We start from the raw sequence: 12,296 nt of genomic DNA, 5'->3' as shown, positions 1-12,296 counted from the left end.
ACAGGCCGGGCTGAGGGACCCCCCCTTCCCCCCGAGTGCACAAATTTTTGTGCACCGGGCCTCTGGTATATATATAAAAGCCTAATATGCAAAGTGCCCCCTCAGGAGTTTGACTGACCGGGAGTTTGATTGCTCGCTATGACGTGCGCTGACCACAGGGGACTGGGCAGAATGAAGGAAGGCCCCTGCCGGCATCTGGCAGCCACTAGGGACCCTACCCGTGCACGAATTTTGTGTACTGGACCTCTAGTGGGACTATAAGAGGCAGTGTGAGGCAATCCTTAGTTTGCTATTAAGAAAAGACAAAGTAATTTCAAAATGGGTTTCACTCAATAACACAATTGATTCCAAGTCCTAGTATTACAAGTACTATGTAGGTCAAGGCAGATATTTTATTTCTGAACTTCTAGTAAAAAAGTGAAACTCTTCAATAATAGGAAATGATAAAAAAAAATACTTCAGTACAGGTGTAGATTTTCCATTTCCTGAGTTTAAATATACCTTTTAAAAAAGTACTGCCTGCACTCATTTGTATTTTTTTTTGGTCTATCTATGTTGATCTAGATCAGTTTCTTTATTTTACAGTAGTGTCTTTGGCCTTGGAAGAGTTAAATGAGTTTCTCAAATTCAACACAGAGCTGATCATAATTGAATTAAATCAATTAAAGAAAGGTCTTTTATTTAAGAGATTAAATGATACATGTGGTGATGGATATAATAGCACATTGTGACTCTAAAGCACTTTGTAATCCTAGTGCACTCTGCAAAGATGAATTAGTGTTACAGTAGGAAATTACTCAGAAGCAGCGCTGACCTCCAAGTATAACGCCAGGCTGACTATTCCAGAGGTGACACAATGGATAGGTTCAGAGACTAAATTCAGTTGCTTGAATCACACAGTTTATTGAATTAATTACAAACATACGGTGAGAAGTATAGGGAAAAGATGGATATGCTGAGACACTTGGGATAGGGTACAAGTGGAATGTAAGAACCATACTACCTGAGTCCTGTGTTACTGTCATCAGTTTGTCCAGTCTCTCTCTGCTGCATTAGCTCTCCCTGGTGACAGGGTGGTTACCAGGGTCTGAGCTGAGGTTAGCAAGGGGACTTGACAGATGGAAGGTGTCTGGATCCAACCTTTGCTTGATCTATGGGAGAGATGTGAGGTATTTGCATGTGAACACAGCTGTAACTTGCTGTTAACCTGAAGAGCTATTTATCTGCATGTCTCTGGCATATGACACATGAAGCTAGAATGGGGATCACCAGTATGTGTTTGATTTAGGGATGATATAGCCATCAACCTGGATGTGCGACCTAATCCATGTTTATGAATATTTAAGTTTTGCTTGATCCTTCTATCCTTTGTTATCTATACATAACAGTCTTGCTTTGTTCCATTCTTTTTATGTATATTCAAAAAATATGTTCGATTTTTTTTGCCTACAGTTTATGGCAACTATCTGAACTTCTAATGCACCATACAGGTTTTGTCTGTGTTTCTAAAGTTACTTATTTACTATTTACTTGTTTTGTTTTGTTCTGTTTTGGTAGAGGACTGATAAATATTTTAGCATAGGAATCTATATCTATAAGGAAGGGGAAAGTTGTTAAAATAGGTTTTCTATATATATGTACTTCATTCAGTTTAATCCTTTCATTGTTTAGCCCTAGATAAAAATGTTCAGATTATATAAAAAATAACAATGCTTTAAAAGTAGGATTTGATACTCGTCCTTGCTTTGGGGAAAATGCATTTTTCATATCAAGGGCCAGAAATCCTGTAAATCTCTTCCAATAAGTCAGACCCTATAATATAGAGAAAATAAAGTGGAATCCTGCTGGGAAATAATCTTTCTAGAAAATCTCTTGCTAGGGTATTATCTGTGGGAAAAACTCAGAAAATAGTGGGCAGTTTAATGTTATAGAATTATTGCTGTTGTTTAATTATTATATGAAATCAGAATCCAATTTAAGCAGCTGTATATGTAGTAAATTGTATGTATTCTTTGCTATTTTAGTGGATGCGCATTTATAAAATTATTTTTCTTGTAATAAACTGTGATAATAAATCAGAATTGTGGAAATGACAACTCAAATAATTTAATAAACTTTTTGTTTTTAATGTGATGTTTAAGTTGGTTGTAACTGGATTGTTTCTAATTTTACATTTAGTATAATTTTGAAAATGTGTCTCAGACATTTGATGACCTTCCAGCAAGATTTGGTTATAGACTTCCAGCTGAAGGTTTAAAGGTAAGAAAATAGTAATATATGATTACAGCACAAAGTATTTAATAAGGTGACTTTATTTTAAGAATGAAAATATTTATTACTATTTCTCATCAGAAAACCTGTACATATTCATTTGTACAGGGTTTAGACTATTCAAAAGGTATGAAGAAGAAAGTGGAAATCACCTATGATTGTATTATTCTGGACTAGCCACTGTTAACATTTTGGTATACAATATTTTAGACCCATTTTCTAGAATATATGCCGTGGTGTGTGTGTATAGATATGTGTGCGCATATTTTTATTTAAATGCTTGTATAGATAATGAATCTGTATTTAACACTAATAGGAACATACTACTTGGTTGCCTGCCTTTTTCACTTAATCATATATCTAGAAAACCTTTTCATGCTAACAGAAGTGGTACATTTTTATTTGCATTGGCTGCATGGTTTTGCAATATCATAAAACACTATGGATTTTTTAATATTTGTTTAATTTTTCATAGTGCATGAATGTCTTTATCCTTGTGTGTCTGTTTATTTGTATAAGATAATGTAGAATTGCTTTGTTTATGGAACACATGTTTAAACTTTTGTTGGTATTCCAGGATGCCCTTCTAAATTTAGTGTCTGAGGCTGTCCTTATACCATCTTTAATACTAGATATTACCAAATATTATTGATTGATAAAAAAACTGAGATTGATCATCTTAATGTTTTTTGCCATGTGTGTATGTGTGTGTGTGTGTGAAAGAGAGAGAGAGAATAGAGATGCCTGTTAATGCTCTTTGCCTATTTTTAAATTAAGATATTGATTCTTATTGATTTGTAAGAATTCTTTATATATTGGAAGTATCAATCTATTGTTTGCCATTATGCTTCAGATTATTTTCCCCAGTTTTTTGCTCATCTTTTAACTTTATTTAAGGTTTAGAATTTTTATTTTAGTTAAAAATTGCTATTTTTTCTTTCTCCTCTGGGGTCATAGTTAGAAAGTATTACCCATATTAACCATTCCAAGGTAATATGAAGTTTTTATGTTATATAAATCAGAATATATGAAATTGTGTTTATATGTACCATAGAATGTTTTTAGTTTGTTAAGTACAGTAAAACTATTATTCTCAATTAGGTTGACAGGCACCTCTGGGTTTTAATTTTTTAAAGTTAAAAAAAATTACTTTTAGTATATGTGCTGCATGCATGATTTTAAATTATGTTTATAAATTCCCAGTACTGTATGACTATTTCTCATTGTAAAATATATGTATACAGAAGAAAAATGAAAACCTTCCTTCACCCCTTCGTTTACTTGTACATATCAATCCCACTATTCTCTTTAGAGTTAAACATTAGGGTGTTATCTGCTATTACAGGCCTTTAGATATTTTTTTCTGAATATGTAGTGCTTTTAGTTCATAAATTTATAAACTCATAAAGTTCATACTTGGTTATCATTTGTGTATATGAAAGGTTTCTTAATTTTTATAATGGAATCCCTTTTAGCTAATTTACCTAGAAAGGGATAGAGATGTTCAGAGTATCATAGCCTGGAAAAGCAGTTTCCAAACTGTTTCAGGAATAAAACCCAGAATCACCTGTAGACCTGGCTTGATAAAGGATTAATGCAGTCACTGACCTCCAAAGCACATCCCCTTTTCTCTGATCAGGAGGCCTCTGTGGTTTCACCTCAGAATATTCTGACTCTGTTGCTACCCAGCTAATCAAGGAGCTATCCTTTGCCAGCCTGTTTCCCCAAATCTAACACGTGGATTTTTCTCGCTGACCAGTTTCAGGCTAGGTAGTGACTAACCACATATTTAGTGAAATACTAGCTATGAGGGCGGCTGCTCTCAACATAAGAAATGTTCAACTCTGTAGAGACTTTTTGTCTGTTCTTCCCCAAGTTCAATGAACTCCATATCTGGTAGATTATATGCTTCCATTTGGTTTAGTTCTTTTTCTGGAGTTTTTCCCTTTTACTTCATTTGGGATGTGTTTTTTTGTCTCCTCATTTTGGCTGCCCCTCTGTGTTTGTTTCTATGTATTAGGTAGATCTTGGCAGGGTGTCCTTATATAGTAGGTATCTTGTGGAGCCCAGTGGCACAGTCTTTCTGATCACCTCAGCTGGGTGCTCCAAGAATGTGGGTTGTATGTGCCCTCCGGTTGCAGTTCATTGGGTGGGGATTGAGCCTCAGACTGGTTGGCTGGAAGGATTAGCCATGATCATAGTGTACCAGCTGCTATGCAGGGACTGACAGCATGGAGTGGGATTTGCCCCAGTGAAGCTCTGGAGCCTGCTGAGACTACCCTTTGGGTATGCTGTTTGTGGAGCTAATGGGTGATTCTCTGTTGTGATCTGAAGCTGGCCACCAGGTATGTTGGTTTTGAGGACTCTTGGGTGGGGCTCCTGTTCAGGCCAAGGTCAACTGCTGCCTGTGCTTGGCCCTGGGCCACCTGGTAGGAGCTACAAAGTGATCCACAGGTGGTAGCTGCCTGTGGTGGGCCTGGAGGCACGTGGGAGAGGCCACAGGATGAACCAAGGCTGACCACTCTACAAAGCGGTCCTGGGGCCAATCAGCAAGAGGCACAGGGCATGGTGTGTCCATTAGCCACCTTCCCAGACCCTTTGGACCTTTGAGAGTTATTAGGGAAGTCTGCAGCACTAGTGAGATGGCTGCCTTCAAGGAATGGCCAGAGCTTTGGGTGGGGCAAGGTCTCAGGGAGTTTCAGGGTAAGGTAAACGGTGTTCACCAGGTTAATGTTCACCACGTTAATGAATATTCAGATTTGGCACCATTGCTGGGGCTGGGGCCTTTAAGCCAGAGGTAAAGGGCACTCTGAGGCCAATCCTTGCCTGCCTGGGGTCTGAGGATCCTTGAGAATTTTTAAGAAAGTCTGAAGCGCCTGTACTTTCAGGCCATGTGGGGGGAGGGTTCAACATAGGGACAATCTCTGCTGTCCCTCCAGCCCTCACCTGGAAGTCTTACAAGTCAGTTTCTCTATGTATGTTTCTGGTACCTTTCACTACTGTTTGTTCAAAGGAGTTTAGGGTGAGTGTGGGCAACTGAGACTGTACACAGGCCCTTTAAGAGGATGCCTGGGTTTCCAGCAGCACTCTCATCTGGATAGAGTCGCTGCTGATTTTCCAAGCCAGATGTTGTAGAGACTCCTCTTCCTGGCACTGGAACCCTGGGCTCGGGAGCCCATTGTGGGACTGGGACCCCTTGCTCCTTAGGTGGGACCTCTGCAGATGAGATATCCTTCCTGATGTTTCTCAACCATCACATGTGGTGTGGGTCTCCTCCCCTCCTACCAAATGTGGCTTCTTTATATCCTTAGTTATAGGAATTCTGTCCAGCTAATCTTCAGATGGTTTTCCAGGTTGATTGTTCTATAATTTATTTGTAATTTTGATGTGGTCATTGGAGGAAGCAAACACAGTATTTACCTATTTCACCTTGACCAGAAGCATCTATGATACCTTTTAATCAGATTTTATTATAATCTAAAATCTAACTCATTGATAAAATATATAATCTAAAAAGGTTATAAATCTAAAATCTGATAAAATATATAACCACAAAAGATTATTGGGAAGAATTCTATCAGTGTGTAAAAGATGAGATGTTACTTTGAGGTGAAAGATACTCAGTTACTGCTCTGAATAATGTTATAAATGTAATATCTAATTTACGAAGAGGTTTTTGAAAACCCTTTCTTTTGATCCAGTTAACCTTTTATTTTTTTAAAATTCTCACTGGAGGATATATTTTCATTGATTTTAGAGAGTGGAAGGGAGAGAGAGAGAAAAACACACACACATCGATGTGAGAGAGAAACATTGGCTATTCTTGCCCCAACTGGGGATCGAACCACAACCTAGATATATGGCCTGACCGAGAATCAAACCCGAAACCCTTTGGTGTATGGGACGACATTCCAACCAACTGAGCCATCTGGCCAGAGCAAGGGCTTTACTTTTTTTTTGTTTGTTAATCATCATCCGTGGGATATTTTTCCATTGATTCTTAGAGAGAGTGGAAGGGAGGAGGAGAAACAGAGAGAAACATCAATGAGAAACACATTGATTGCCTCTCCCAGGTCCCTATCCAGGGCTGGGGATCGAGCCTACAACCGAGGTACATGCCCTTGACCGGGAATCGAACCCATGACCCTTCAGTTCGTGGGTTGACACTCTATCCACTGAGCCAAACTGGCTAGGGCAAGGGCTTAACTTTGAATTGGTCCATAACCCTCACATTTCTATCTTATTCAGTGCATTTCTTGATGTGCAAAAAGACTTGGAAGGAATGGCTGTTGGATTTGCAGATGGCATGAAGCTTGGAATGGTTAATATACTAATGTTTGCCCTTGAGTCTTAAAAGATAGGTACCGAAAAGAGTAGAAATATAGCTTAGATGCAACATGTCAAAAATTTGTTGAAATAACTGATGTACTTGCCAAAAACCTAATTCGATTTTATAGGACATCAGTAGAAATATAATGTCTAGAACATGTTAAAAGAGTGATAGCGGGGGGCACCTTTCCATTTACTAGGTGGGATGCTGCCCAATTCATGAATTGTTGAATAAAGCCAGTTAGATCTTGAACTTAAAAAAAAAAAAAGAGCAATATCTGTTGTTATATTGGTCAGGTCATTTATAGTACTATGGTCAGTTTTTGGTACCCAACTGAAATACAGTAAAGTTTAAGAACCAAGACAAACACCACTTTTTCTGTTAGTGCCTCCCATAGAGCAGATTTGCTCTGTTCTATGCAGTTGTACTATATGTTGCTTATTCTTTGTTGTTTTCTTCTCTTATTGGGTCTGTTAGTTCTTTTCAGATATTACTAGGGTAGGGCCTCAGTCTTACCCATCCTAGTACTTAAACAGAGCCCTCATGAAATGCAGCCAGTGAATGCAGAGCATAGTGTTACAGGAACTTACTATGCTATGAATTATAGTTAAAGGATATTTTGCTTCATAAGAGGAGCATAATGTCCAATTATTTGTAAACTAGAGGCCCGGTGCACAGATTCATGCACTGATGGGGTCCCTCACACCTGTGCACTATCGGGGCTGAGGAGGGACCTCAGAAGGGCTCCAGTGCATGTCCGGCCCATCGCTCCCAATCCCGATCAGCCAGACCCCAACAGCAAGCTAACCTACTGGTTGGAGGGTCTACCCCCTGGTGGTCAGTGCATGTCATGGAATGGTCCAATGGTCGAATGATTGCTTAGGCTTTTCTATATATAGATAAGGAATTAAATGTATCCTGTATATGAAAGTTACTGGTAGATTTTTAAAGAATAATCTAATAAAGAATTAGAGAAAAAGGCAGTGGATATTTTTAGCATTCTAGGAACTTATTGATATAAATAAAATCATCTGGGGGTTTTCCATGTTGGACAAGTATGGCTGGTGGGCAGCGCTCTTGGTTGGCCTGGCCCCGGCCCCTGTGCCTGGGAGCGTATCTGCACGCCCACCCAGTGCCTGAGGCGAGGAGCACTGGCCCGGCCCACCTGCGCCTGTGCCAGGCGGCATGGTCACAGACATAGCCAGGTGGAGTGAGCAGGAGGGGGGATGCCGGTGGGCAGGAGGTTTGCATTTTGCAGGGCTGGGCTCCGAGGGGGCAGGGGCTGGAGGAAGCAGAAAGCCACGCAGAGTGGCAGGGGATCTCGGTGAACCATGGAGTCCTGCCAACGGGAGCAGATCCACCTGGTGAACTATGTGGAGGGCTACCTGGACTCCATCGGGTCTCTGCCTTTTGATTTGCAGAGAAACGTATTTCTGGTGCGGGAGGTTGATGCGAAATACCAAGAAATCCTGAAGGAACTAGATGAGTATTATGAGAAGTTTAAACAGGAGACGGAGAGCAACCAGAAGAGTACAGTGTTGCACTGCATTCAGAGAGCCCTGATCTGGAGCCAGGACCTGGGAGACGAGAAGATCCAGATTGAGAGTCAGATGGTGGAGCTGGTGGAGAACAGGATCTGGACAGTCACATGGAACTCTTTGAGGAACTCCAAGAGGTCAATGACACCACTGGCCACAGTGGCAAAGCCGGCCAGGATAAGTCCAAGAATGAGACAATAACACAGGCAGAAAAGCCCAATAACAAGAGGTCTCTGAGACAGTGCAACAATGAAAATTGAGAGAATGCAGCCAATAATCAGGACCATGATGACATCACCTCAGGAACGCCTAAGGAGAAGAAAGCAAACCAAAGCAGAGAGGGAAGCATCCCCTGCAGACTTTCCCATCAACCAGAACGAGCCCACGTAATGTCTGTGCAATCCGGTCTTCTATGGAGAAATGATCAGCTGTGACAATGACGAGTGCCCCATCGAGTGGTTCCACTTCTCCGGTGTAGGACTGAATCATAAACCTAAGGGCAAGTGATACTGTCCCAGATGTTGAGGGGAGAACAAGAAAACCATGGACAAAGCCCTGGAGAAATCCAAAAAGAAGAGGGCTTTAACAGGTAGTTGGTGGACCTTGCTGAGCAGGGAGGAGAACTAAGCCAGTGTATTTATTACATTGCCACCTTTGGTGAGGCGCAAAGACTGTACAATGTATATTTTTAAAGAATGTTAGAAAAGGAGCCATTCCTTTTGTAGGGATGGCAGTGATTCTTTGCCTTTTGTTTTCGTTGGTATACATGTGTAACAAGAAAGTGGTCTATGGATCAACATTTTAGAAATGGCAAATATAGGTTTGAATTAAACACTCAAAAAAAATCATCTGTCTCACAGTAGGAAAATGATAGCTGATAACATCTGATTGATCAGTATAACTCTTGGTCTAGGTTTGATAATAAAAATTATGACAGAAAGGTTATCTTTTTTCTTTTTTATCCTCACCTGAGGATATGTTTTTATTGATTTTACAGAGAGAGGAAGGGTGAGAGAGAGAGAGAGAAACATTGATTGGTTGCCTCCCATGCACACCCTAACTGGGGATCAAACCCAAAACCAAGATATGTGCCCTGACCAGGCGGGAATCAAACCTGCAACCTTTGGTATATGGGATGATGCTTTAACAACTGAGCCACCCACCTGGCCAGGGCATAAGGTTGACATCTTTATCATTTGAAGTATTTGTATAAAATTTTGGAATCAGCCTTAATTTCCCCTTAGACTAACATTTTTGCTTGTTCATTGTTGTAAATGTCCATTCCTCTTCTTGTTGTCCATTTTGCTCTTCACCCACTTTTTTTTTTAATCTTGTGGAGGCCAGTATAGCATAGTGGTTGAGAACATAGCATCTGGAGTCAGACTTTTTGGGGATTGCATTATGTGTAACCTTGGGCAGGTTACCTTTTTTGAGACTTAGATGATTCCTCATCTTTAAAATAGGGATGATAATAATAATAGTAATTATCTCATAGGGTTGCAAAGATGAACTGAATTAGAACATTTAAAAGGCATAGTGCTTGACACAGAGTACTGAGTGCCATGGCTCACCAAATGTTAACTGTTTGATGTTACTGCAGTTATTAATTCATAACTTCAGGTATTCACTGAGACACCAGTTTATCACTTCTCCTCTTCCTGCTTTTACTTTTTTTTAAAAAAATATGTTTTTATTGATTTCAGAGAGGAAGGGAGAGGAAGAGAGAGAAATAGAAACCTCAGTGATGAGAGAGAATCATCAATTGGCTGCCTCCTGCACGCCCTCTACTGAGGATTGAGCCTGCAACCCAGGCATGTGCTGAGACCCAGAATCTAACCGTGGCCTCCTGGTTCATAGGTCAATGCTCAATCACTGAGCAACACTTACAGCCCTGCTTTTACTTTTTAAAAAATCCTCACCCAGTGATATTTCCTCATTGATTTTAGACAGAGTAGAAGGGAGGGAGGGGTGGCGGGAGAGAGAGAGAGAGAGAGAGAGAGAGAGAGAGAGAGAGAGAAACATTGATGTTAGACACATCGATTGATTGCCTCCCACACTCGGCCTGACCGGGGTCGAGCATTGAGCGTGCAATCAAGGTATGTGCCTTTGACAGGGAATCAAACCAGAAACCCTCCAGTCTGTGGGCTGATGCTCTTAACCACAGAGCCAAACCAGTCAGGGCCCTGCTTTTACTTTTATACTCTAATGAAGGCAAAGATGCTTAGCTACCTTGCTTTTAGCATTTTTATTGACATTATCACTATATATTCTTCATTTTACTCATTACATAGTTTGACATTCAGTGAAATCTGAAGTCTACTTTTCAGGCTGAAACAGTCTTTTAAACAAAACCACTTCATTGAATTATCTCTTTATGACTTTATTAACCAGTGTAATTTATCAACAAAAGTAATTTTCCCTAATGTTTACCCCAAAATATTGCAATTCTGAAAACCCTCTGAAGCACTAAAGCAAAATTATATTTGTATGATTTTTATATTTATATTGTTTCAGTTGAAAAGTGTAACCCAAATTACCTTGGAAAACTGCTTGGTGGTATTTACTAAAGCTTAATACCCTATGATCCTGCTGGATAGCCTATGGTTCTATTTCAATGCACATACTTCACAGACATATACATGTGTTCATGAAAAGACTTGTACTAGAATGTTTATAACAGCACTATTTGCAATAACCTAGAAATTACCCAAATGCTCATCAACTCTAGAATAAGTTCTGGCATACTCACAGAATGTAATACTACATAGAAATGAAAATGAAAAAATTTACTAAGTATGTCTCAACAGTATGGTTGGTTAACAGTAGAATGAATCTCACAAATATGGCACTGAGAGAAAGAAATCTAAAAGGGCATTTACTGTACTGTATGGTTCTGTTTCTGTTACGTGTCAAATTGAGCCAAAATGAATCTATGCTCTTAGATGTTTCTGCAGTGACATTGGGGATTGGGTTGGGGAGCAGTGAATGAATGGTAGGGAGCATGAAGGGAACTTCTGGAATGCTGTTCATGTTCTATGTCCTGATTCAGGTACGTCAGAAAACACATCAAGTTGAAAAATTACATTTTGTGCACTTTGCTTTATGTATAGTCATAAATGCTTTTTAAAAACCAACATAATATACTGTAAACTTACTGCATTATGCAGTTTATGATAATTGAGGTGCCAGTATACATGCACTATGTTTGTCCAGAACTTTGTTTAATCATCACAGAATTATAACAGCAAAGAGAAGGTGGGCATCCAGTTTCTGAGTATCCTAGGCATTGGTAGTTTTTTTCGGTTTCCTATGTATTGGCATAAAGGACCCCCTTCAGAAGATAGAGATGAGGAGGGTTCTTGATCGTGGAGCAAGTATCCTTTTAATAAGGGATTGGCCCTAGAGGGTGACTCTAGACATGTGGATCTGGCTTAAGGCAGCATCTTCTTGGCCACTCCTATTCAAAGGGCTTCTGCCAATTAATTGGCAAAACTCATTATCACCCTACCTCAGAGACTTAGTGGATCAATGAAAGTAAATTTGCATTAGTTCTAAGTGACTCACCTCTGAGGGAAGAATAGGAATTAGTAAGCTATTTTAGGAAGTTATTCTTTTTTAGCATAATCATCAGGAAAGATAATGTTTAATAATTTAAGAGTTGTTTTTTAAAAATTCAATTTTTCACTAATGCTAGTTTTTTGTACTTTTAGGTTATGTGTATTTTTATAAATTTTAAGTTTGAAAATAATACATGCTGCCCTGACTGGATGCTCATTTGGTTGGAGCATCATCCCATACACGAAAAGGTCGTGGGTTCTATTCCTGGTCAGGGCACATGCCTAGGTTGTAGGTTTGTTCCCTGGCCGGGGTGCGTACATGAAGTGGCCGATCGATGCTTCTCTTTAACATTGATGGTTCTCTCTCTCTCTCTCTTCCTTCCTCTCTTTCTTAAAAAATAAAAATAAATAAAAAAAATCAGTAAAAACATTCTTGAGTGAGGGTTAAAAATATAATAAAATAAAAAAATAACACATGCTTGTCATAACACATTTAACAATATAGAAATGATTAAAAACAAATACCTTTTTTAAGAAAAAAATCTTTTGATTGATTTTAGGGAGAGGAAGGGAGAGGAAGAGAGAGATAGAAACATCGAA

At 39.4% G+C, this 12,296-nt stretch overlaps 1 protein-coding gene and 1 pseudogene across 5 annotated transcripts in view; both read left to right on the top strand.

Moving 5' to 3' along the window:
• The window catches only part of RNF13 (ring finger protein 13), a 190,432-nt gene that overhangs the window by 62,638 nt on the left and 115,498 nt on the right, over nt 1-12,296 (top strand). For 4 of the 5 annotated variants that reach the window (XM_014537443.1, XM_014537440.1, XM_005863474.2 and 1 more), the window contains one exon: nt 2,179-2,259. The exons of the other annotated variant lie outside the window; for it this stretch is intronic. In XM_014537443.1, coding sequence (XP_014392929.1) covers nt 2,179-2,259 — 81 coding nt within the window. The remainder of the gene's footprint in view (nt 1-2,178; nt 2,260-12,296) is intronic. 5 annotated transcript variants of the gene reach the window in all.
• LOC102246924 lies at nt 7,687-8,832 on the top strand (annotated as a pseudogene).

The sequence above is a fragment of the Myotis brandtii genome, unplaced genomic scaffold, assembly GCF_000412655.1.
Source record: "Myotis brandtii unplaced genomic scaffold, ASM41265v1 scaffold179, whole genome shotgun sequence".
Classification (NCBI taxonomy): domain Eukaryota; kingdom Metazoa; phylum Chordata; class Mammalia; order Chiroptera; family Vespertilionidae; genus Myotis; species Myotis brandtii.
This window is presented reverse-complemented; position numbering and strand designations above follow the sequence as displayed.